Below are 27,288 nucleotides of genomic sequence, written 5' to 3'. Positions count from 1 at the left end.
CATTTTAATACCAACAGGGGGACAGCAGATCTAGGCCCACTATCATTCAAGATGGAAACTGGACCTAGAAGGCTGGAGTGATATGCAAAATGGCAGAGTAAGCACAGAAATTGGTAAATAAACCTTGACTACATTAAATAACAACAACTATAATAATGACCAACAAGGGGTAGAATTGGTGTTCTAAAATACATTGAACAACTGGCTTTCTCAGAGGAAATAGAGGAGCCCTGATTTGTAGTATTTGCTGATTCTCTGTGGGTAAATAGTCTCATCATGGCCAATTTAAAGCTTCTGAGTGCAGAAAAACATGGTGGAGTGAGAGACGTCCCCTTGAAACAACAATAAGCTGAACATCTAAAACTCAACGAAAAACACCCAAACTGCACACCAGCACATCCGAGCATAGGATCTGCTCATAAGAGCTACCGCAGGTCAGAACCCAGGTGTCCAGCAGTGGACTGGGAGAATGAAGAAGCTGCCTCTCGCAGCCACCAGAGTTCCCTGTAGGAGGAGGGGGAGAGGAGAAGGAGCAGCCTTGCCTGGGAAATCTGTGAGCTCCATGCAGCAGGCCGCAGTGCCCAGTCATCAGGGCAGAAGGTAGAGAAACGAGGATGGCAGAAAAGCGGGGACAGCAGAAAAACAACAGTTGTATTTTACCAGCCATGGTTGCAAAACCAAGGCTGAGCCACAGCATCCATCCCCCATTCCAGAGGGCCCCTCCCCCCCATACTGTCCAAGAAGGAATGCCGGAGAACTTCAGGGGAATCTGAGCAAACGCTACCGAAACTGTCGCTAACACTGACAGAAACTGAGACTGAGGGTAGCGAGCACAATTAAACATCTTTCAGGAAGAAAAAGACATTATTAAGACTTTATATACAGCAGAGATCCAAGAAGCTTAGATGCCACCTACTGGAAACCAAAAGAAAAACACCTTCTTTGCAACAGGCTAGGGACCATTATATAATAAATCTTTCTGGGGAAAAAAAAAAGCAGTACACACTTCCGTTAATGCCCAGGTGGAGAAATAGTCCATTAAACACCATGAACAACCAAAATGACAAGGCATCTCAGAAAGAAAGAGAAAAATCTCCAGAAAATAGGCTTCCAGACATAGAAATATACAACTTAAGTGACAGAGAATTCAGGATGGTACTACCGAAAAAACTCAGTGAGATCTGAAACAAATCAAATCAACAATTTCAAGAATTGAAAAACAACTAGATGAGCAGAATGAATTTTTTAGCAAGGATATTGAAACCCTAAAAAAGAACCGAATACACCTTCTGGAGATAAAGAACACACTGTAAAAGTTGAAAACTGAAATAACAAGCTTGGGAAATAGAGTTGACCAAATGGAGGAAAGGATCAGTGATATCAAAGAAAGAAATCTAGAAATAAATCAGAAGGAAGAAGCAGAAACTGAAGAATAAAAAATAATGAAATAAAAATACAAGAACTCGCTGATACCCTCAGGAGAGGAAACATAAGAATAATGGGAATTCTCGAAGGGAAGGAAGAAGAGCGGGGACTAGAAAACATTTTCAGACAAATAGTTGATGATAATTTCTCAAATCTAAGGAATGAGCTAGAGCTCGGAATTCAAGAAGTCAACAGAACACCCAATTATCTCAACCCAAAAAGGCCTTCACCAAGACATATTGTATTAAAATTATCAAAAATCAACGACAAAGACAAAATTTTCAGGGCAGCCAGGGAAAAGAAGGCGGTAACCTATAAAGGAAAACCCATTAGATTATCATCAGATTTCTCAGCACAAACCTTACAAACCAGAAAGAAGTGGAATCAAATATTCAACTATTGAATGAAAGAAACCACTAGCCAAGAATAATGTATCTAGCTAAGTTCTCCTTTAGATATGAAGGAGAAAGAAAGACCTTCCAGACATAGAAAAATTGAGGGCATTCTCTGACACCTGCATTACAGGAAATACTAAAAGGGGTTAGCTCACCTAAAACAAAATGACAAAAAAAAAAAAAAAAACATAATTAGTAGTAAGGTGACTAGCAGGCAGATAAAAGCAGATGCGTGCAACCCTTACTAGGAACAGGGCATTATAAGCTTAAAAATAAGAAGAGATTTGCTATAGCAAGATAGTAATGAACATTCAGCATACATAGAAACAAGTTGAGACAACAACGACTGAAAAGGGGAGGATTCAAAGATCCAAATTTGCAAAGGGGAATGGAGATAAGGCATGCACAGAAGAAAAGGGACAACTATGTATATATAACTATCCTTTACATATTTGTAATGGTGACCACACACAGCAGATTTAGAACCAAAGTATATAACATAAAACAAGAAGGACCAGAGGGAAAACCCACAAAAGCCAACCAAAATAAAGAAAACAGAAACACAAGGACAAGGAAACAATGGAAACACTGAGCTACCAGAAAGCGAAAGATAAAATGGCTATAAGAAGACCTCATATTTCGATAATCACCCTCAATGTAAATGGACTGAACTCACCAAGTTTAATAACCTAGAAGAAATGGACAAGTTCTAAGAAATAGACAATCTTCCTAGACTAAATCCTGAAGACTTGTATAATCTAAATAGACCAATCAGCAGTATGGACATTGAAATAATCATCAAAAACCTACCAAAAAGTAAAAGTCCAGGACCAAATGGCTTCACCAGTGAATTCTATGAAACATTTAAAGAAGATTTAATACCTGTTTTCAACTCTTCCAAAAAATCAAAGAGGAGGCAATACTTCCTAATTCATCTTATGAGGCCAATATTTCCCTGATACCAAAACCTGGTAAAGATAGCACACACAAAAAACTACAGACCAGTATCTCTCATGAACACAGATACAAAAATACTCAACAAAACATTAGCAAACTAAATTCAGCAATACATTAAAAAGACCATACACCATGATCGAATTGGATTTATTCCTTGGATGCAAGGTTGGTTTAATATTTGCAAATCAATTAATATGATACACCACATTAACAAATTGAAAATCATATGATCATTATCAATAGATGTAGAAAAAGCCTTTGACAAGATACAGCATCTATTTATGATCAAAACACAACAGATATTGAAGTACCTCAACATAGTAAAGGACGTATATGACAAACCCTCAGCCAACATTATATTTAATGGTGAAAAACTTAAAACCTTTCCTTCCTCTAAGATCAGTAACAAGACAAGGCAGTCTGCTATCACCACTGTTATTCAGTATAATCTTGGAGGTCTGAACAAGTGCAGTCAGGCAAGAGAAAGAAATAAAAGGCATTCACATTGGAAATGAAGAAGTCGAACGGTCACTATTTGCAGATGACATGATTCTCTATGTAGAAAACCCTAATGACTCCACAAGAACACTACTGGAAATAATAAATACAGTAGAGATTCAGGATACAAAATCAATATTCAAAAATCTATAGCATACCTATATTCTAATAATGAACTGTCAGAAAAAGAAATGAAAAAAAATTCCTTTTGCAATTGCAACAAAAAGAATAAAATACCTAGGAATAAATCTAATGAAACATGTGAAGGACCTTTATAATGAAAACAATAAGACTCTATTGAAAGAATCGAAGAGGACACAAAGAAATGGAAAGATATTCCATGTTCTTGGATTGGAAGAATCAACATTTAAAATGACCTTATAACCTAAAGCATTACTCAGATTTAATGCAATCCCCATCAAAATCTCATTAGTATTTTTAAAAGAAATAGAACAAAAAAATCATCACATTTGTATGGAAGCACAGAAGACCCCGAATCACCAAAGGCATCCTGAGAAAAAACGAGGCTGGAGGCATCACTCTGCCCGACTTCAGATTATACCACAAAGTAACAGTAATCAGAACAGCATGATATTGGCAGAAAAACAGACACATGAACCAATGTCTGAAACAGACTCACAGAACTGACAGTCCAGAAGTAAACCCATATTTATATGGGCAAATAATTTTCGACAAGCCAAAAACATACAGTAGAGAAAGAAAAGCCCCTTCAATAAATGATTCTTGAAAACTAGAAAGTCACCTGCAAAAGAATGAAACTAGACTGTTGTCTATCACCACACACCAAAATGGATTAAGGACCTGAATCTAAGACCTGAAACAGTAGATTGCATAGAAGAAAACATAGGTACAAACTGCAAGGACCTTGAATTTGGAGAAGATTTTATAAATTTGACCTCAAAGGCAAGGGAAGTAAAAGCAAAAATAAATGGATGGGACTATATCAAACTAAAAAGCTTCTGCACAGCAAAAGATAAATCATCCGAATTGAAAAATATATTTGCAAGCAAGACCTCTGATAAGGGCCTAATATCCAAAATATACAAAGAACTCATACAACTCAACAACAACAGCAACAGAAAAAACCCCAAACAATCCAATGAAAAAATGGGCAGAGGAACTGAACAGACACTTCTCGCAAGAAGACATACAGTGGCCAACAAACCTGACAGGATGCTCAACTTCATTAGCTATTAGGGAAATGCAAATCAAAACCACAGTGAGATACCATCTCACACCTGTTAGAATGGCTGTCATCAATAGGATAAATAATAACAAGTGGTGGAGAAGTTGTGGATAAAAAAGAACCCTATTATACTGCTGGTGGGACTGCAAGTTGGTAGAACCACTATGGAAAACAGTATGGAGGTTCCTCAAAAAACTAAGACTTGACCTACCATATGATCTAGCAATCTCTCTACTGGGTATTTACCCCAAAGACTTGAAAACATTTATCTGAAAAGATATATGCACACCTATGTTCACTGCATTATTCACACTGGCCAGGATGTGGAAGCAACTGAAGTTTCCTATATATATACAATGGAATATTACTCACCTATAAGAAAAGATGAAATACTACCATTTACAGTAACATGGATGGTACTTAAGGTAATCATGCTGAGCAAAATAAGCCAGATAGAAAGAGTCGAAAACCAAATGATATCACTTATATGTGTGATATAAATCTGAAAGCAACAAACAAACATGACAGACAAAGAGCAACTCATGGACATGGACAGTGGTTACCAGAGGGTAGTGGGGGAGGGAGAAGGTAGAGGTAAAAGGGGTCAAATATGTAGTGACGGAGATAAATCTGATTATAGGTGGTGAACACACATGCAATATATATGTGAGTTACCGTTGAATTGTACACTTGAAATTTATTGGATTTTGTTGATCAGTGTCACCCCACCAATTAAAAAACAAGTATAGACAGAATACCTATAAATGCAGCAGACCCCCCAATAATTATAGAACTTTAGCAACTTTATATCAATACCTTAGAAAACTTAGGTGAAGAATTTATATAAATATTTCTTCTCAAGGTGAGGTGAAAAATGGCGTAGAAGATAGAGGCTCTGTCCATCCCTCTGGCAACCAAATCAAAGTTGTGACAGAAACAACGAGCAAACAGCAAGGAAAAATCACCTAGGATCTAGATGAACAAGTAATACAACTAGGGAGAAATCTAAGAAATCACCATACAATGGCAGAAGGTAGGACAGGGCAAGGACACATAGCTGCCCTGTCTCTAGCGGCTGAGTGGGACAGAGGCTGCAGCAGCAGCAGCTGGCAGCTCCAGATGCCTCTTAAAGGGGAATCCAAAGAGCCCCACATCAAGACACGTTATAATTAAAATGCCAAAGGTTAAATACAAAGAGAGAATCTTAAAATCAGCAAGAGAAAAGCAGTTAGTTACCTACAAGGGAGCACCTGTGAGACTGGCAGCTGATTTCTCAAAAGAAGCTTTGCAGGACAGAAGGGCTTGGCAAAAAAAAATATTCAATGTGTTGAAAACCCAGGATCTACAACCAAGAATACTTTATCCAGCAAAGCTATCATTTAGAGTTAAAGGACAGATAAAGAGCTTCCCAGACAAAAGTAAGCTAAAGGAATTTATTACCACCAAGCTAGTATTACAGGAAATGTTGGAGGGACTTCTTTAAGAAGAAAAATCATGTATCAAAAACATGAATAAAGAATTGTAATAACTATATTCCTATCAACAAGTACCTCAAAAGGAAAAGAATTAAGTGCTCCAACCAAAAGATAGAGTGGCTGAATGGATGAGAAACAAGACCCCTACATATGCTGCCTGCAAGAGACTCACTTCAGATTAAAAGGCACACACAAACTAAAAGCAAGAAGATGGAAGAAGATGGACTTTGATGGACCTAGAGGGTATTGCGCTGAATGAAATAAGTCAGATATAGAGAGACAAATATTACATGATTTCACATACATGTGGAATCTAAAGAACACAATCAACAACAACAACAAAAATGGAAACAAGCTCATAGGTCCAGAGAGTATTTTGAGGGCTACTAGATGGGAGGGGGGTTGGGGAGGCTGGTGCAAAAAGAGGAAGGGATTGAGAAGTACAAATGAATAGTTACAAAATAGACTTGGAGATATAAAGCATAGCATAAGGAAAATAGTCAAAAATGTTATAATAAATATGTAAGGGGGAAGAGTGCTACTAGATTTAGTAGGTTGATCACTTTGTGAGTTACATAGATCTCTAATCACTATGCTATATAACTAAAATTAATATATTATTGTATGCCACTATAATTGAAAAAAACTCATTGAATTGTACAATGTAAATGTGAGCATCTGTCTATTATATTTCAATAAAGCCCCCCCAAAAAATATTTCTCCTCAACATAGATGGACCTATTACCATTAAACAAATTAAGTAGTTTAAAATCTATCCCTTCCTCCAGCCCAAAATCATCAGACTTGTTTGGTTTAGGAGGAAGATCCTACCAAACTTGGAGGACAGTGGTCCCTCCTCATCCACAGGGGATACATTCCAAAACCCCTGATGGATACCTGAAACCATAGATAGCACTAAACCTAATTATACTATATTTTTTCCTATACCTACATACCAATGATAAAGCTTAATTTATAAATTAGGCACATCAAGAGATTAACAACAATAACTAATAATAAAATAGAACAGTTATAACAGTATGATATAATAAAAGTTAACCAAATGTGGCATTTTTTTAAAGTGAAATAAGGTTACTTGAACCCAAACACTGCAGTCCACAACAGTCAATCTGACACCCTGGACAGCTACTAAGTAACTAACAGGTAGGTAGTGTACACAGTGTGAGTATGCTAGATAAAGGAGTAATTTGCATCTCAGGTGGGACAGAGCAAGGCATCAAGAGATTTCATCACACTACTCAATGGAGTGCAGTTTAAAACTTAAGAATTGTATATTTCTGGAATTTTCCATTTAATATTGTTGGACCACAGTTGACGTCGGGTACCGGAAACAATAAGCGGAAGACTACAGTAATCTCTCTTTTGACCTTGAAGATAGAAAAAGAAGGAATATTTTTAAATGAATTTTATGAATTTAATATAACTTTGATACTAAAATAAGGTCATGTGAATTACTAGTAGGTGGGAATGTGATTAATATGAACAATTTGACATTATCTAATAAATGTGTGTAACTCGGTAACATAAATGAGTGTTTACAGTATATTGTTTATATTAGAAAAACCTAAAATAATCCAAATAGCCATTGACAGGAGAGTGAATAAACACACTGCAGTATTCATACAGTGGAATACTATTCAGTATTGTAAGTAAATGAACTTTAACTAGACCCATCATTGTGGATGAAAAAAGTTTCAAAAGAATATAGACAAAACCCAGCAAAACTAAGTAATTGTTTAAGATATACATTTGTGGTAAAGCTAGAAAGAAAAGAAGATGGTAAACACAAATCTTAGAGTATTGATACTTTTGTACAGGGGGCAGAGGGGTGTGATTAGCTAAGGGTATTATAGGGTCTTAAAAATTGGTAATTAATCTAGGTGGTAGTATTGTTTACTAATGTTTATAAATATTCATATATAGTTTATATTAAGCTGTATGTATTTATACACACATACTTCATTTGTAAGAATCAACTTAATTTTTAATTTTTTAGATTTTTATTATAGAAAAAACATTTGAGAATTGTCAGGAAAAATCTGAAAAAGAAACTAAATGAGGGAAGAGCAGTATTAGCTTCTATTAACATTTATCATAAAGCTGAAATATTTAAAACAGTTTGTTAATGACATGAATAGGATACCATAATGTAATAGAAGAATACTTTAAGAAAAAAAAAGATTTTAATATCCTGGGAGGAATTTGAAAGTACATTGTAATACAAAAGTAGGATGCCATGAGAAGGGAATAATTAGAAAACATGATCGAGCTACTGGAAATTAAAAATAAATTTTCCTGAATTCAAAAATTCAGTATAAGGATTTGGAGGATAAATTCAATGAAGTCTCCCAGAAAGCAGAGCAAAAAGGGCAAAGAAACAGTAAATGAATAAAAAGATGAGACAGTGGATTAGTCCAAGAGGTCTCATATTTTTAGGTGTTTGCTAATAATAATAGCTAGGAATTATATATTGCATACAGTGTACCAGGTAGTATTCTAAGCATATTATGTGTATTGATTCATTTATTCTTCTTAACTAGGCACACTTATTGTTCTCATTTTTTTAGATGATGAAACTACCTCGCAGAGGGATTAAGTAATTTACGCAGAGACACATAGCTGATAACTAGTAGAACTAGAATATGACACTAGGTAATCCCTAAACCTGTCGAAACATTATAGTGCTCCCCACTAATTTGTTAACACTAAAATGTTAATATCTGTTTTTGAAAAAATAATCACATAGAGGCAGCTTATAATTGGTCATTCTGTAATTAGGTTTGTATTTTGTATTTTGAAGCTAGGAGGCATGTAGAATATTTTATCATTGTTGTAGAGTTTAAAAATTATAAGTCTTAACTAAGTTTTACCTTAAATTATAAACATTTTATTGAACGTTAGAGAAGAGCTTTAAATAATGAACATATGCTACATTTTGTATTCAGTTAAAACAATTATTTTTTACTGTTTCATCAGTGATATTTTGAAATCGTTTTATTACAATATAGGTAAGAATAACATTTAAGCTACTCAGCATTTATCTTCAAGATATATATTAGAATTTTGCAGTTGCTATATCTTGGTGATCTATATTTCCAGAGTTATCTTGAAGAACTCTTACGACTTCGAGAGAACCAGCTGTCTGAATCTGTCTCCCAGAATAAAACACTACTACAAAGGATTGAAGATTCTGATCTAGCCCATAAATTGGAAAAGGAACAATTAGAATATATAATTGTGGAGCTTCAAGATCAGCTGTAAGTGAAATCCTTTTGGAAAAATTTTGGCAATATGTGAACTTAAGAAAATGTCACTTTTTGACACAGGATTCAAATTCCAAGAAATCTGATTGCCTACTATTAAGTTATTTTTCACTATTTTTTAAAAGTCTTTTCGTATTATAAAAGTAATCCATGCTCATTGTAGAAACATTTATATCAGATATGGGAAGAAAATAAAAATGACCATTCAGTTGTGCTACCCAGAGTTAACTCCTGTAACTTGGCATATTCTTCCAATTGCAATGCATAATTTTTAAAGTATTTATTTATTTAGTTATTGATTGACTGATTGATTAATTGATTACAGAAAGATGGTACGTAAGACCAGTACTACTCAAAGTGTAGTTCCGGTGCATAAACTGTTACCAGATTGTATCAGATTATCACTAAGCACAGTTTAGTCTTGCTAACTTTTTCCATAGCAAGACTTCTATTGATGAAGAAAGCTGCGTGTATTGATCTACATTATGGTGAATAACTTGTCACTATCCAAAGCCCTTGTATTAATCATACCATTTTGTCAAATTTGATTTTGTCAATTGTTTGTGGTGAAATCTTCTCATTAATATTTACTTAATCTTAAAGAATGGTTTTTAATTTTTTAAAAATAATTTTTGTATACCTTTTCCTAGATTCACCAGTTTTCAGCATTTTGCCATATTTGTCATAATTCTCTCCCTTTCCCTGTATACACATATATATTATTTCTTGAACCACCTGCAAGGTTACATACATTATACCTCTTTACTGCTTAATACTTCAATGTGTCTTTACTAAAAACAGACCTTTTATATAATCATAATCCAACTTTCAGTTTAAGAAATGTGAATTAGTACTATACTTTCATCTTACCTGTAACTCATATTTCACTTTTTTCAATTGTCCAAATAATGTCCCTTATTGCAACTTTTGTTTTTCTGATAAAGATCAAATTCAGGATCGTATTTTGCATTTGATTGTCACTCTCTTCAGTCACTTTTAAGTTAGAATAGTTTTTCAGTGTTCGTCTCACATGAAATTGATATTTCTAAAGAATACAGGCGTATAATTTTATAGAATGTCTCTCAGTCTTAGTTTGTTTGCTTTTCTTTGTGTTTAGAATAAACTTATTCATTTGTGGCTAGTATACGACATAAGTGGTGTGTCCTCAGGATATCACTTCCAGCGGTCCATGAAGTCTGTTGGCTTTTTAGTAGTTATATAAACTTTAATCATTTGGTTAAGGTATTTTTTTCTTTTATATAGTTATTGTTGTCCTTTTGTAATTAGCATGTAATTTGCAAGAAGGCTAAGTATAAAAGATGATTTTCTAAGTAAAAAAAGTTTTATTAAGGAACAGAAAAATTTAATATTTTCTAGAAATTTGTATCTTGATAACATATTTATATGTCATTTCTTATATTTTTAAAAATATTTTAAAGAGAGTTTATCCTATGGGGTATCACTTGAGGGGTGGATTAACACCTTCCATAGCCCCTTGTTTTTGTAAGCAAGGAGAAAATATCAAGAGCCAAACAATGGAGATTCGTGGTTATTTCTTTGCAATTAAAAGATTAAGAAGATAATTTTTTCGATTCATTAAATTCATTGGGGTGATATTGGTTAATAACATTATAGAAGTTTCATGTGTACAATTCTGTAATGCATCATCTGTATATTGCATTGTGTGCTCACTACCTGTAGTCTAGTCTCCCTCTGTCACCATATGTTCGACCTCTTTTATTCTTGTCATCTTTCCCCTAACCCACTTCCCCTTTGGTAACCTTCATACTATTGTCTGTGTCTATGAGTTTGTTTGTTTTATACGTTCATTTGTTGCTTTCTGTTTTATATCACATATGAGTAAAATCATATAGTTCTTATCCTTTTCTATGACTTATTTCGCTTAGCATGATACTCTCAGGATCCATCCATGTTGTTGCAAATGGCAGTATTTCATCCTTTCTTATGTCTGAGTAGTACATTGTATATATATACCACATCTTCTTTATCCAGTCATCTATCAAAGGGCATGTAAGTTGTTTTCATGTCTTGGACACTGTGAATAATACTGCAATGCACATCGGGGTGCATATATCTTTACAAACTTTATGTTTTCAAATTTTGGGGTTAGATACCCAGAAGAAGGATTACTGGGTCATAATTCATTGAGGAACCTCCATACTGTTTTCTGTAGTGGCTGTACCAGTTTATAATCCTATCAGCAGTATAAGAGGATTCCTTTTTCTCCACATCTTCTCCAACACTTGTTATTTCTGGTCTTTTGATAATAGCCATTCTAAAAGGTGTGAGGTGGTATCTCATTATGGTTTTGATTTGCATTTTCCTAATAGTGAAGTTAGTGAAGTTGAGCATCTTTGCATATATCTGTTGGCCATTTGTATGTCAAGAAGATAATTTTTCTTTTGCAAATAATCTTAGTAGTTTGTCTAAATTGTTTGAAGTTAAAAATAATTATGAAGTCAGTTTTTATTTAATCAGATATTTTCATTTGAGAATTAAATTTGAATGTATCGCATTTATTTTACTTTTGATTAAATTTAAGGGAAACAAAGACTCAAACTTTTTTAGTTGGCAAAAGAAATCTACAAGTTACAGTTTTATCATATATCTATGATAGAAAAGTGTCATTGATCCTCTTGATTTTTCAAAGAAACCTTACAATTGTTTTTAATACCTTCCAGGAGATTTTAACTAAATTTTACCAAAGCAACAAATAAAAATTATTTAGACAATTTTAAAAATTAAAAAACTCTTTCCTTGCAATTAGAGGTTAAAGATTTACTCTCCCACAGCATGGCTAAAATCTCTAGGTGGGTGTAAACTGGTACCTTTCAAGATTCCTTTGCACAAAAACTGTTACAAGAATACTGAACAGAAGAGTAAGAGACATTCCTTTCAGAATGTTCACAATTGACTATGTTATCAGAATTATCTTAAAGGTGCAGAATACTCTGGATATTTTTGCAACTGTAAGGAGAGAGTGGACACTCTTTTTTTCTTTTTATGTTGCTGAGATTTTTTTTCAAGCAATTAGGAAGGCCTGCATCAGAGATGGGCACAGAAATTGCCTTTGTTAATCTTGAGAAGATTAAAATTATAATGTATAAAATTTATAATGTGTAATGTATGAAAAGGTCAGAAGAGTAGTAGTAAATGGAATATGAGGCATCTAATATTTGCTTCTATATTATATTGGTTATCTTTTCCTGGGTGACTTAAATCCTTTGTCACTTTACTTATTCTTTTTATATATTTCTCAATGGTTAGATGTGTTTTTGAATTACCGTTAAAGTGCGCTTTAATTATACCTTTCAATACTCATAAAATCTGAACATTTTGTAGTTTTGATAGCAGAGTACAAGTTAGTATGATATAGTATAGAGTATCCTAAAGCTTTCTTGCAAATCAGGACTGTGTTCAGATATTGACTTTATGCTTGCCTATTATGAGCTCAAACTTAATGTCTTAGAACCTCTGTTTCCTTATTGGTAAAATGGAGATAATAGTCCCCTTGTGGATTATTATGAATATTAAATAGTATCATGTTTAATATAGCTAGGACAAAGAGGGCATTCAAAGATTATTCTTCTATTTTGGCTTATAGAAGCCTTAAAATCACCTTAATAAGTTCACTCAGAAAGATAGTGAATTTAAAATGTTTTACCTTACCATGCCCCCAAACTACAGATCAAACCATGAGTTTGAACTTGATTATATTATTCCTGGGAATCAACAAATTCACTTTTGAGATCTAGTTTCTAAACGGCAGTTGGATTAATATTTATTATTACAGTATAGATTTGTATAGACCACGTATGTGAGGGAGACTTATTACTTAATGGGTGCCACTTTTAACTATAATTCTTTTCCTCATTGATAAGTGATGCAACACTAATTTGGAGCATTTTACAAGACATTAACAAAAGTACATTTGAGTGATTAAGTTTATATTTGGTGGAGTTTTAAAATATTGAAAAATTTTACATCTCTAAAAATTATGTTTAGGAGTAATGTTATCGTTGGGAAATATAGCATTATTATAGTTTTTTTATGTTCATAGTTTTATTGAAATCTGTGGTATAGTTTGAAATCAGTATACTTGGAATCGGTGATGTCAGAGCATGGCAGCATGAGGGATCTTCCCTGATCTCTCCCCTTGAAACTATAAGGAGCTGAACACTTATATCCCAACAAATAGCCTGCACACAAGCATGTCTGAGGGATCTGTGCATCAGAGCATTAGAAGGTGGGCCATTCGCACGTGTGACAGGGAGGAGGAGAGAAAGAAACAAAGCCAAGCACTGCGGAAAGCAGCTCCAGCCCAGAGCTCCCAGCCGGGCGAGGGAGAGGGGACAACAACATATGATGCTTTCGTGGCTGTTTGAAGCCCCAAACAGTCCTGCCTGAGGGATAATCATATTCCACACAGCGGAGCCCAGGGAGCGGGGCAGAGAGCAGGACAGGGACTGAGTGCAGAAGGGTGACAGCTGTGTCTTAGCAGTCGCCTTTGCCAGGTAGAAAGCTGAGTCATGGAGCCTGGCTGCTTTCCCTCACCATCCCAGAGCACGCCCGCTCCCCTGCCCCTCACTCTCCCAGCACAAGCACTGAGCCACGGAGGATATTGTGTAGCGAGAACTGAAACATACACAGCAGCCGGTCTCAGAAATAGGAGAGGAGTTATAGACACAAAGCAGCTGAAGCCCGAGAGCCACCATTACTGGAAGGAAAACAGTCATGAAGCTGGCCTCTCCCAATTCACCCACCCCTATCCAGTCAGGCTGATTCATAAGGAAGCAGAGGAGCATTGCACCTAACAATTGGAGCAGTACCGGGGCTCAGACTCCCATCGCCCTTCACATTCTCCCACAGGAACCTTGGGACCAAGGCAACCTGACCACAGAGGAGATACACACCTTTCCAGAGAAAAAAAGATATTCTTAACCACAAAGCAAAACTCCAGTAGGTTTGGGCAGTGCTGAAGACTTGGGCGCCACCTACTGGAAATCAAAAGAAAAATCTCTTAACTTGCTAAAGAGCACTCTATAATAAATTTTCTTTATTAAAAAAAAAAAGCAAATTACTTTCCCATTAATGCCTAGACAAAGAAATAGTCCTTCAAACACCATGAATCACCAGTGTGACAAGGTAGCTCAGAAAGAAAATGAAAATCTCCAGAAAATAAGCTTCAAAGATATAGAAATATGCAGTTTAAATAGCAAAATTCAAGATTGCACTTCTGAATAAAACTCAACAAGATGGAAGAAAATTCTGATTAACAGTTCGAAGAACTTAGAAACAAAATTAGTGAACAACAGGACTACTTTACCAAGGAGATTGAAACTAAAAAAGAACTTCTGGAGCTGAAAAACTCACTAAAAGAGATGAAGAATGAAATAGCAAGCTTAGGAAATAGAGTAGATCAGCTGGAAGAAAGAATTAGTGATATCAAAGACAGAAATATGGAATGATGCAGAAGGAAGAAGAGAGACTTGAGAGTGAAAAAAAAGAAGGAAAGAACTCTACAAGAACTATCGGACCTCATCAAAAAAGGCGACATAAATAATGAGTATACCAGACGGAGAAGAGATGAAGAAGGAAACAGAGCATATTCAAACAAATAGTTGACAAGAATTTCCTAAACCTGTGGAAAGAACTGGATCCTGGAATCCAAGAAGCTAACAGAACACTTAATTATCTCAACTCAAAAAGGCCTTCTCTAATATACATTATATTGAAATTGTCAAAAATTAATTCTCAAGGAAGCCAGGGAAAAGAAAACAGTAACCTATAAAAGAAAACCCATTATATTATCATTGAACTTCTCAGCACAAAACTTAAAAGCTAGGAGGGAGTAGAACCAAATATTCAAACTATTGAAAGAAAGAAATACCAGCCAAGAATAATATATCCAGCAAAGCTCTTCTTTGGTTATAAAGGAGAAGTAAAGACCTTTTCAGACATACAAAAGCTGAGGGAATTTTCCACCATAAGTCCTACCTTACAGGAAATACTGAAGGGGATCATTCTACCTGAAACAAAAGGATAAAAAATAGGCAAATGTGAGTAAGATGACTAGCAGGCAGACAGAAGCAGAAAAGTGCAACCCTCATTGAGAACAGGGTATTATAAACTTAAATAATACATAATGGTTAAAAGTAAAAAACAAACAAACAAAAACTTTAAAAAAACAAGGTGACAACAGCTACTACAACTTAGAAAGGAACATACAGCATAAAGAAGGAGAATGTAAGAACTAAGCAGAAAAGGGGAGGGAGTAAATGTCTGAATCTGCAAGGGGATTGGAGATAACGTGCACACACAAGGAAAAGGAATATTGTAGATATATAACTTTTTACGTAAATTCAGTGGTAAACACACACACAAAATCCAGAACTGAGACACATAACATAAAACAAGAGAGAACAGAGTGGAAAACCATAAAACACCACCAAATTAAAATAACAGAAACACAAGGGCAAAGAAACAGTGGAGACACCGAGCTACCAGAAAACAAAAGATAGAATGGCTATAGGAAAAGCTCACATTTCAATAATTACCCTAAATGTTAATAGACTTAACTCACCAATAAAAGGGCACAGAGTAGCAGATTGGATCAAAAAGTAAATCCAGGTATATGTTGCATTCAGGAGACACATCTCAACTACAAGGACAAATACCACTCAAAGTAAAAGGGTAGAAAATGATACTCCAAGCAGTTGGCTTCCAGAGAAAAGCCCATGTAGCTGTCCGACAAAATAGGCTTAAGATAAGAATTGTAACAAGAGACAATCATGGACATTTCATAATGATAAAGGGGATCACATCATGCAAACGTAACACTTATTAATTTTCATGTTCTCAATCAGGGAGCACCAAAATATATAAAGCAAGTACTAACAGAACTAAAGGGAGAAACAGATTATAGTAGGGGACCTAAATATCCCATTTTCAGCTATGGGCAGATCATCCAAATAGAAAATTGACAAAGAATTATCCTTAAATGACACATTAAACCAATTGGATGTAATCAATATATACAGTCTTTCATCCCAAAACATCAGATTATATATTCTTCTCTAGTGGACATGGAACATTCTCAAGGGTAGATCATATGTTGGGACACAAAACTAGCCTCAACAAATTTAAGAAGTTTTAAATCATACCAAGCATATTCTCTGGCCATAATTCTTTGAAACTGGAGATCAACTGCAAAAAAAGTGAGAAAAACCACAGATACATGGAGATTAAACAACATGCTACTAAAAACTGACTGGGTCATAGAAGAAATAAAAGGAGAGATCAGGAGATACATAGAAACAAAGGCAAATGAATATACAATGTATCAAAACTTTTGGGACACAGCAAATGCAATAATAGGAAAGTTCATATCATTACATGCCTATCTCAGAAAAACAAGAAAGATCCCAAATAAACAACCTAATGTTACATCTTTAAAAACTAGAAAAAGAAGAACAAATGAAGGCCAAAGTCAGCAGAAGGAAAGAAATAATCAAAATTAAAGCAGAATTAAATGAAATTGAAAAAAAAAAAAGAAATGCAACAAAGAGCTGGTTCTCCGAAAAGATGAATAAAAATGACAACCCCTTGGCTAGAATCACTAAGGAAAAAGAAATGACACAAAATTAGAAATGAAAGAGATGTTATGACAGGTAACACTGAAATATAAAGAATCATACAAGAATACTATGAAAAAGTATATAACACCAAGTTTAATAACCTAGAAGAAATGGACAAGTTCTTCCTAGTCTTCCTAGACTGAATTATGAAGAACTGGACAATCTAAACGGACTAATCAACAGTATGAAAATTGAAACAATCTTTAAAAACCTACCAAAAAGAAAAAGTCTAGGACCAGATGGCTTCATCAGTGAATTCTACCAAACATTCAAGAAAGATTTAATACCTGTTCTTCTCAAACTTTTCCAAAAAAACTGGAGAGGCAATACTTCCTAATTCATTTATTGAGGCCAACATTACCCTGATACCAAAACTTGGTAAAGATCACACACACACACACACACACACACACACACACACACACACACACACACAACCTCGTGAACACAGGTGCAAAAATGCTAAATAAAATACTAGTAATCGAGTACAACACCACATGAAAAAAGATTATACACCATGATCAGATGGGCTTCATCCCAGGGGCACAGGGATGGTTTAACATGCGAATCATTGATGTGATACACCAAATAAACAGAACAAAGGATAAAAATCATACGATCATATCAATAGATGCAGAAAAAGCTTTTTACAATATATAATATCCATTTATGATCAAAACACTTAAAAAAATTGGCATAAGGAAAGTACCTTAACATAATAAGGGCCATATACGACAAACCCTCAGCCAACATTATACTTAATGAAGAAAAACTAAAAACCTTTCCTCTAAGATCAGAAACAAGACAAGGCTGTCCACTATCACCACTGTTATTCATTATAACATTGGAGGCCCTAGCGAGTGCAGACAGGCAAGAGAAAGATATAAAAGGCATCCAAATAGGAAATGGAGTCAAATTGTCACTTTTTGTAGATGATATGATTATATAGAAAAACCTAGAGACTCCACTAAAAAACTATTAGACATAATAAATATAATAAAGTTTCAGTATATAAAATCAGTGCACAAAAATCCAGAGCATTCCTATATGCTAACAATTGTAAGAAAAAAGTGATGAAAAAAAATTCCTTTTGAAATTGCAACAAAAAGAATAAAATACCTAAGAATAAACCTAAGAAAGCAAGTGAAGGACCTATACACTGAAAACTATAAGACATTATTAAAAGAAATTGAAGAAGACACAAAGAATTGGAAAGTTATTCATTTGTTCATGGATTGGAAGAATTAACATAGATAAAACAACCTTATTTCCTAAGTGTTATATAGATTTAATGCAATCCTCCCATCAAAATCCCATTGGCATTTTTTAAAGAACTAGAACAAAAAATCATCACCTTTGTATTGGAAGCACAAAAGCACATAAAGAAAATCACCAAAGCAGTCCTGAGGAAAAAGAATGAGGCTGGAAGTATCACTCTGCCTGATATTAATTTATACTACAGAGCATAAATAATCAAAACAGTGTGATATTGGCAGTAAAACAGACACATAGACCAATGGAACAGAATCGAGAGTCCAGAAGTAAAGCCCTGTATATATGGACCAAATAATTTTCAACAAAAAAGCCAAAAACATACAATGGAGAAAGGAAAGCCTCTTCAATAAATGGTGCTGGGAAAACAGGAAAGTCACGTCCAAAAGAATGAAACTATACTGCTGTCTATCACTGTACACTAAAATTAACTCACAATGGATCAAAGACCTAAATATAAGACCTGAAGCAATAAATCACATAGATGAAAACATAGGTACAAACAACACGAACCTTGGATTTGCAGAGAATTTTATTAATTTGACCTCAGGCAAGGGAAGTAAAAGTAAAAATAAATGAATGGGACTATATCAAACTAAAAAGCTTCTACACAGCAAAAGAAACCATCAACAAAGCAAAGAGGCAGCCATCTGAATGAGGGAATATATTTGCAAACAATGCCTCCAATAAGGGCCTAATTTCCAAAATATATAAAGAACTCATACAACTCAACAATAAATAAACAATTCAATTAAAAAGTGGATAGAAGACCTGAATAGATACTTCTCCCAAGACATACAATTGGCCAACAGACATGAAAAGATGCTCAACTTCATTAGCTATTAGGGAAATGCAAGTCAAAACCATAATGAGATACCATCTCACACCTGTTAGAATGGCTGTCATCAACAGAACAAATAATAACAAGTGTTGAAGAGGTTGTGGGCAAAAAGGAGCCCTCATATACTGCTGGTGGGACTGCAAATTGGTACAGCCACTGTGGAAAACAGTATGGGGGTTTCTCAAAAAACTAAGAACAGAATTACCATATGACCCAGCAATCCCTCTTCTGGGTATTTACCCCCCAAATTTGAAAACATTTATCCACACAGATATATGCACCCCACTGTTCATAGCAGCATTGCTCACAGTGGTCAAGACATGGAAACAATAGGAGTGTCAATCGATAGATGATTGGATAAAGAAAATATGGTACGTATATACAATGGAATATTTACTCAGCCACAAGAAAAAATGAAGTATTGTCATTTTTGACAATATGGATTGATCTGGAGGTGATCATGCTAAGCAAAGTAAGCCAGGTCAGAAAAGTTGAGAACCATGTGATTTCACTCATATGTTGGATATAAAACTAAAAGTAACAAACAAAAATGACAAACAGATTCATAGACACAGACAGTGGACTAGTGGTTACCAGAGGGAAGGGGGACGGTAGGCAGGAGTAAAAGGGGTCAAATATTTGGTGGTGGTAGGAAATAACTTTGAATGGTGAACACACAGCGTGGTATACATATGACATATTATTGCACACTTGAAACCTATTTGATTTTTTTAATGAATGTCACCCCAATATTTTTTATTAAAAAAAGAAAAAATACTTGGAATCAATATATGGAAAATTTCTCAGAAGATTATGAAATATATTCTGTTCATTGCCTTTTTAAAAACATGTCATATTTATGCTCATTGGTGGAAAAACTTTTTATTTTTAGTTTTATCCAGCGAACATTTATTTAAATGTATAGTTTTGTGCTTGAGAGTAACTGAAAGTACAGAGAAGAAAGGCAAAGTCTCTTTTTTACAAGGGGTTCATAAGCTAGTGTAATGGACAGGTTGACATCATCAACCACACTGTTATTTGACGAGTGCCATATATGGGAGGGAAGCTTTGGCCTCATTCACAGATTTGGACCTTCAGATGGATGATGTACTATACAAATGATTCTTTGTGAAACACTCATTGCAAACCTTAGAAATAGACAGCTTCAGAACTGTGCAAAAGTTAAACACCTTTGTCATGATTAATAGCAATAAAATGTGTAATAAGGAATTTTTTTCTAGTTAGCTGATAAAATTTTTCTGTTCATGATTTGAAAGCTTATAAAGATAGTAACATATTATATAGGGTTCCTTAGTGAAGGAACTGAAGAGTCTAAGTAGTGCAAGTAAAGAATCATACATTGCTGAAACTAGGCCATGGTTACAGTTCAGCAGCCAAGTTGATGCAGTGAGGTAGTGACGGTGTGATCTATCAGACTACAAACAATACAGCAGTGATGCCATGGCAACTTGGTGCCGAAGGTTTAGGATAAGTGATACGGATCCTAACAGAGTGCAATAATGTCATCATGGCCCAGTTACTAATGGACAAATTATGACAGTTCCTGGTCATATATATTTTTTGGCAGGTAACAGTTGTTATTAAAATATTAAACTATAATAATGCTAGTATATGTTACATACTCTATTATCCATATGAGAACAGAAAAATCAAGAAAATGCATCCAGAAGAGGAAAAGGCCAGGTATCTGATTGTTAGATAAAACCATGTCTATTGGATTTTCTTGGTATTCATAGAAAATTAGATATTACAACATGAAAGAGTACTAATTTGATATGGATGTTATTGATTTCATTGCCTTTAGTCATGATGTTTGATTAAAGTGGCTGGCAGAACCTCCTACAGAGCAGATGTCCTTATACATGGTCCAGGGGCCTAGCAACAGTTGGGACTATAATACAATATTTAATCTAGAAAAAATGACTCATTAGAATAGAAAAAAGACTTACTTTGGGCACCCCTATTTAGTAAATGTAGGTGAAAAAAGGAAACCTCCCTAAATCACAACTTTTAAACAATATCATATTAACATATAAATATCATTATTTTGTTCAGTTATTTCCATTTTTTAGCATTTAGCTGGCATTTAAAATTAGCGTTTAGATTCTGAAGCTATTATATTTTAGAATTTTTATTAAGAAATTTTTAAGTATACACAAAAGAAAGAATTGTTCAATAAACCCCTAATTACCCAAGATCTAAATTGAGCAGTTAGGTATCAAGAGTTTTTCCCATTTGCTTTATCTCTTTCCTTTTTTTTTTTTCTTTTTCTGCATTATTTTGAAGCATATGTTGGTTCCTACATGCTTCATTGCATATCTCTAAAAAATTTAGACATTTTTTTCACAGAATTTCATAACCACACCTGATAAAATTAGGAACAATTCTTATCTAATGCTCATTTGCACCAAATGTTCCCAAGTGTCTAAAAAAAAAATTCTTTCTGTAGTTGATTTTTTCAAATCAGGATTCAAAGTCATACATTACATATAGTTATGTCTCTTAAGCCTCTTAATTTATAGCAGTTTCACCTGATTTTACTTTCCTGACATGGTCTATTTGCAGACTTTTCCTATAAAACGTCCATCTTTTGGGATCGGTTCTTTGTGGCTCATTTAATTTGTTCTATACCTGTGCTATTCAATATATTAGCCATTAGCTACATGTGACTCTTGAGCATTTAAAATGTGCTCTAAGTGTAAAATCCACACCAGATAGTATGAAATAAAGAATGTAAAATATCTCAATAATAATCTTTTATATAGACCTCATGTTAAAATGATACTGGTGAGACGTATTGGGTTAAATATATTATTAAAATGAATTTCATCTGCTTTTTAAAGTGGCTACAAGAAAATTTTAAATTGCATGTATGACTCATATTTCTGTTTGACAACTGTATCCTCTTTACTGTATCTTCTCTTCTCAAGTGGACTGGATGCATTAGCATCACTGGGAGCAGAATGTCAGACCCCTCCCCAGACCTACTGAATCAGAATCTGTATTTTAATAAGATCCTTGGGATTAATTGACACATTAAAGTTTGAGAGTCACTGCTCTGTGCTCTATATCCTGTAAGTATGTCCTCTGAACTCTGGAAGAATGGTTCTCAATGCTGGTTGCATATTTAGAATTGCTCGGGAAGCTTTTTAAAAATCATTTTTGAAAAATGAGGATGTCTGACTGAGCCTTACTTAGAAAGATGCCAATTTAATTGGTCTGTGGCAGGACGCAGGCAAGTGTTTGTTTACAAAGCTTCCCAGATGTTTCCTTATGTGCCATCAGCATTCAAAACCACTGCTCTTTGGGTGGCGGGTTAAATTTGCGTTTAAGTTTTATGACAAGAATATTTCATAGGGAGTGCTGTGTACTTCATATTGGGAAGCACACTAGTTGTTCCACTTTTAGTGATCTTAAGATTGAACAGTGGATTAAAGTGGTGACAGCCTTATTTATCTTTTTGAAAAGTTCCCATCAGCCTTTCATCTAATGACTTGAACCATAAATGAGCATTACCTGGAGCAATTGTTCATTAAGATTTGTAAAATGGTAATTTCCTAATTGTTACTCCTTCTGTGTTTATTGGCTGGAATCAGTTATGAATCATTTATAAAGAACTTTCTCTCATCGGTTAAGGCTATTTGGTGGTTACCATTACAGTAATTATAGGATATTATTAATTTCCAGAATAAGATGCCGATGCCCTACTCAGTTACCAAGGAGAGGAAGATTTTGCTTTCTCTTTTATTTTTGAGAATATTATGAACTTTTTATAAATAATCTCTTCTATAATGTGAATTAGCTTTTACAAGATTAATAAATAAATAATGTGACGATGTCAGTTTAACAAAGAAATCTTTGATTCATAGTCGATTTTTCCCAAAAGTTAATGTTTCTCAACAAGTAACACCAGCCAAATGTAAAATGCACTAATACTGGCAAATACTGCAAGCTACCAATAGATGGCGATCCCTCACTGCATTCTTACCATGCATGCAGTCGTCTGGTTCAGTTGAACTGGAACGTGGAGGTGCTTGTGCATTTTGTCCTTGCCTTCATGACAAACATCAACTTCAGCATCCTCAACCCTTCCTTACACCTCTTCCATCAAATGCCTTTCTTTTGTTGTTGTTAAAGTTGTTCTTGTTGTAGTTATTGTCATATTTCTCAATAGGAATTTAACAAATATTTTTAATTGGGTTCGAAATTGTATTAGGATTGTTATTGTTTTTCTTAGTGTTATAGTTAGAAAGTTGAATAAGTTTTGAGTTGTCAGATCCTAACCTTATCATAAAGCCAGTTATTTTCAGTGTGTTATTGCAGAACTTTGGTATTTTGTTTATTATAGCACAAATGCCTGTATTCAGTGTGTTTCTATTACTTGCATATATTTTTCTTTTCGATGCTCACATTATCCTAACTTTGTCTTAATAATTATATTAATTCCTGTGTCCTTCTGACTTGACCCATTCGTCTTTGATAATTTTCTTGCTTTCTGGCAGGAGATATATCCAAGGCTCATCATGTATATTTCCTGCCCTGGGGACGGCCACTTCTCTAAGGAGCCAGGGTTTATTTTATATTTTAAAATGGGAGGGGAAATGAGGCATTTAACTTTTTTTTGAAGTTCTAAATTCTCATTTATGTTTCTTTTCAAAGGATACTGTTAAGTTATAAAAGTGCAACCAATTTTGAAAACCACTGCTGTTCTAAGGGACTTTGCTAGAGTTGGGTTTAACTTTTTCGGTAAAAATATTTCATAGGTAAATAATTTACAATTTTTGGCTACCTGGCTTTTTAGTTGTTTTCTTTCAAAATATTTTATTTGAATGAAAGTAATTATAAAGTGATATGGCTATGTCTAAAATTAACAAACAAAATCACAAATAACATTTTTATATTAACATTACTAAGACATTAAAGTATTCACAAGCTATATAAGCGTTTTCCAGTTCTGGAAAATTTTAAGTGAATAAGAAGAGTAAGTTCTCATTATTCTTGGTACTAGATTGCTTTTGTAACTTCCCTGACATTTATGCACTTGACAAATATTTATTGAGAATATATGAAGAGCTAGGCCCTGTTCTAGGTTTCTAGGTGCTGGTGACTCAGGAATAAATAAAACAAGTTTCTGCCCTCTCACAGAGCTTACATTTGGTGGAGGGCAAAGACCGACAGTAAACAAATATCGTCTGAGTGATGGTCTGTTTCTCTTCCAAAGTAATCAAGAGAAGTGGGAGGTAGATAATTCTGCGTTCCTAAGAGAGTTGGGAGGGGGGCAGGGTGGAGCGTATGTTATACCCTGTGCTTGGTGGTTTTTCCTTTCTTTGACCTTCAGCACTCTACCTCACCATTCTGTCCATGAGCATAAAAGTGCATTACTTATAGTCGTATTAAATACCTTATTTTTGTGAAGATTATAGCCTACAATTTTTTCAGTGTGCCGTGTCACAAATAGTACTGGAATACATTGTAAGAATGACAGCACATCAGACAATAAGTGATAAGTGGAAAATAACCAGGGTTTGATGCAGTGGTGTTAGGCATTTTGCTAGACCCATGTTCAAAACTTTACCTCATAGCCATGGGCTTCAAATATATTGCTATATCAAAATTAAAAATTGCATCATATTGTGGACCTTTTGGGCTTCAAATATATTCAAATATATTGCCATATCAAAATTAAAAATTACATCATATTGTGGACCTTTTGGGTTGTTTAGGAGTACTTGGATCACATATATGTACACACACACACACACACACACACACCCAGCAGCCGAAAGTATAACTTCATTATAATCATTGGAATAGCCTCTGAGTTAAGAAGCAAAGGAGGGAGGATAACTCTCAAGCTTGGAGACACAAGATGAAGAATCAAATAAAACAAAATAATATCTTTGAATTGGCTTAGCACTGCTACATAGAGTCCAGAATTATCTAGATCTTTTAAAAGGGCTTGTCAGTAAAAAGTAGATTTGAGCCTAATCTCTGAAAGGAAGGAAAGAAACCAAACTCTGGAAATCTTATCTTTTCCTCTTTCCTTTAAAATAATGAATATAATATTTGGGGCTCAAAAGAATGTAGGATCTCATTTTTAAAGCCAAGTTACTTTGTATTTATGGGAAATCTGTTTGAGGACTTTGAGACTAGAAGTGGGAACACCAATCATTGGGAACACCAATATTTAAGGACTAAGAGGAAGGGACCGCCACTGAAAGAGACCAAGAAGGAACAGCCAGAGAGATATAGTTTTGTTTTTATTTTAAAAGAGAAAATTATTATTATATTCACCTAAGGAGTGTTAAAAAATACCATTGTCTGGTCCCTACCCTCATAGACTCTCATTTTATTGATCTGAGGTGACACTTGGGTATAGATATTTTTTAAATTTCCCCAGTTAATTGACTCAATGGTCAGAGTAGAGAAACCTCTAGTCTAGAAGTTTTTTGTGATATTTAGCAAAGCGAAGTGATATGTATTATGCTCTTAACAGCAATTTAATTACTTCCCTAAACGTTAAAGCTACTTAGATATTTTGTTATTTTAAGCAAGAAAGATGCACTGGAATTTAATTTCCGGTAGTTTTGAAAAAGAAAGTATTCTATATTTGTGATCTTCCCTTGCAGATTATTTTCAAGGCGCTTTTCTTTAAGATTCTGTGTTATTCTTTAGATTCAGAAAAGTGGATCATAGCTTATTTTGATAATGATAAAATTTGCTGTTTTGTAGTTTAACATTTGTTCATTCTACTGACATTTATTGAGCCCCTCTTCTGTCCTAGGTCCTAGGCTTGGTATTAAGAATACAGAAATAAATTTGTTCTAGTTCCTGCTCTTAAAGTGCTTACAAAGGACACAGACATATAAACAATAAGAGCAATAAGATGTCACAAGTGCTATGATAGAGGCTTGTATTGGATACAGTGTGAAACAAAGGATTTCATTGTAAAGCAGAATCAGCTGGAAAGGATTTAAGGAGGTGGTGACACTTATACTAATCCCTTAAAGTAGTTTAGACATTTAATAGACTATCATGGGAAAAGATGGGTTTTCTAGGCACAGAAAACAAAGACAAAAACACAGAGATTAGAGTCCATCAAATATAGGAAACAGTGTGGTGGCTCCTTATTACTCATAGAGGGAGCGAGGGAGAGAGAGAGAAGGGGGAGGGAGGAGAGAGAGAGAGAGTGTGTGTGTGTGTGTCTGTGTGTGTGTGTGTGTGTGTGTGTGTCTGTGTGTGTGTGTGTGTGTGTGTGTGTCTGTCTGTCTGTCTTTCTATCTGTCTCCAAATGAGAAAAGACTATATGCTAAGGAGCTCTGTGGACTTACCAATATCAGATTGGATTTTCATTTTAGAAAGATAAACCTTTGAAATACTATTTCTGATGTGTAAATAAATACTTATTGAGAACCTGCTTTGTTCCAGGACTATGCTAGATACTGAGAATTTAAACATGAATATGATAACTTTGAGACTATCAAAGTCAACTAACCAACTGACATCTAAATGATGTGATGAGAGTATAGGAACGTGTGTGTATATATACATACACATACACGTATATATATAGATATACATATAGATATAGAGATATATCTATATGTATATCTATATATATAGCAATACAAATATATGTACTTTACAGAGGTAGCACAGGAGTAGTGGTCCAGGGAAACCATCACTAAAAGTTGATATTTGAATAGAACTTTCTAGGATTTCTCTGGGTGACCTAGAGAGAGGAAGAAAGGAAGGTTATTCTAGGTAAAGGGAAGAGCATATACAGAAACATGGGTGCAAAACATCATATGAGAAAGATAAGTTAAAAAAATATTAACTAAAGTATTAGAAGCAAATAGTTTATCTGGGAACATTGAAATATTTTTTATTAGGACTATACATTTTTACTTGAGATGAGCCTCTCTTTTAAATTAAAAGGTCTATAAAATGCTTCATATTATCAGAGGAAGCGGGTAAATGTTCCCTTCTTGATGGCTCAATTCATGTGACAGATTCTCACAAACTGAATTTTAGCAAATTACTTAATTGACAACTTGGATGTGGAATGCAATTTTAAAAAGAGACAGTAACTAATAATGCATTTTTACTAAATTTGTTTTTTTAAAAATACTGAGAAACATATTTCCTTCTAAATAGACATAAAGGATTCACAGTGAAATCTTTGGTGTTTATGATCAACCCAGAGTCTTATTGTGCTGTGTTGTACTGTACTTAGTTAAGATAAGCTAGCAATA

General features: G+C 34.4%; 1 protein-coding gene across 5 annotated transcripts in view; it reads left to right on the top strand.

The window, feature by feature from the left end:
- Positions 1-27,288, top strand: part of RUNDC3B (RUN domain containing 3B) — a 126,481-nt gene that overhangs the window by 76,293 nt on the left and 22,900 nt on the right. For all 5 annotated transcript variants that reach the window (XM_039878197.1, XM_039878200.1, XM_039878201.1 and 2 more), the window contains one exon: positions 9,078-9,235. In XM_039878197.1, the coding sequence (XP_039734131.1) occupies positions 9,078-9,235 (158 nt within the window). The remainder of the gene's footprint in view (positions 1-9,077; positions 9,236-27,288) is intronic.

Source organism: Pteropus medius, unplaced genomic scaffold, assembly GCF_902729225.1.
Source record: "Pteropus medius unplaced genomic scaffold, Ma_sr-lr_union100, whole genome shotgun sequence".
Taxonomy (NCBI): Eukaryota; Metazoa; Chordata; class Mammalia; order Chiroptera; family Pteropodidae; genus Pteropus; species Pteropus medius.
This window is presented reverse-complemented; position numbering and strand designations above follow the sequence as displayed.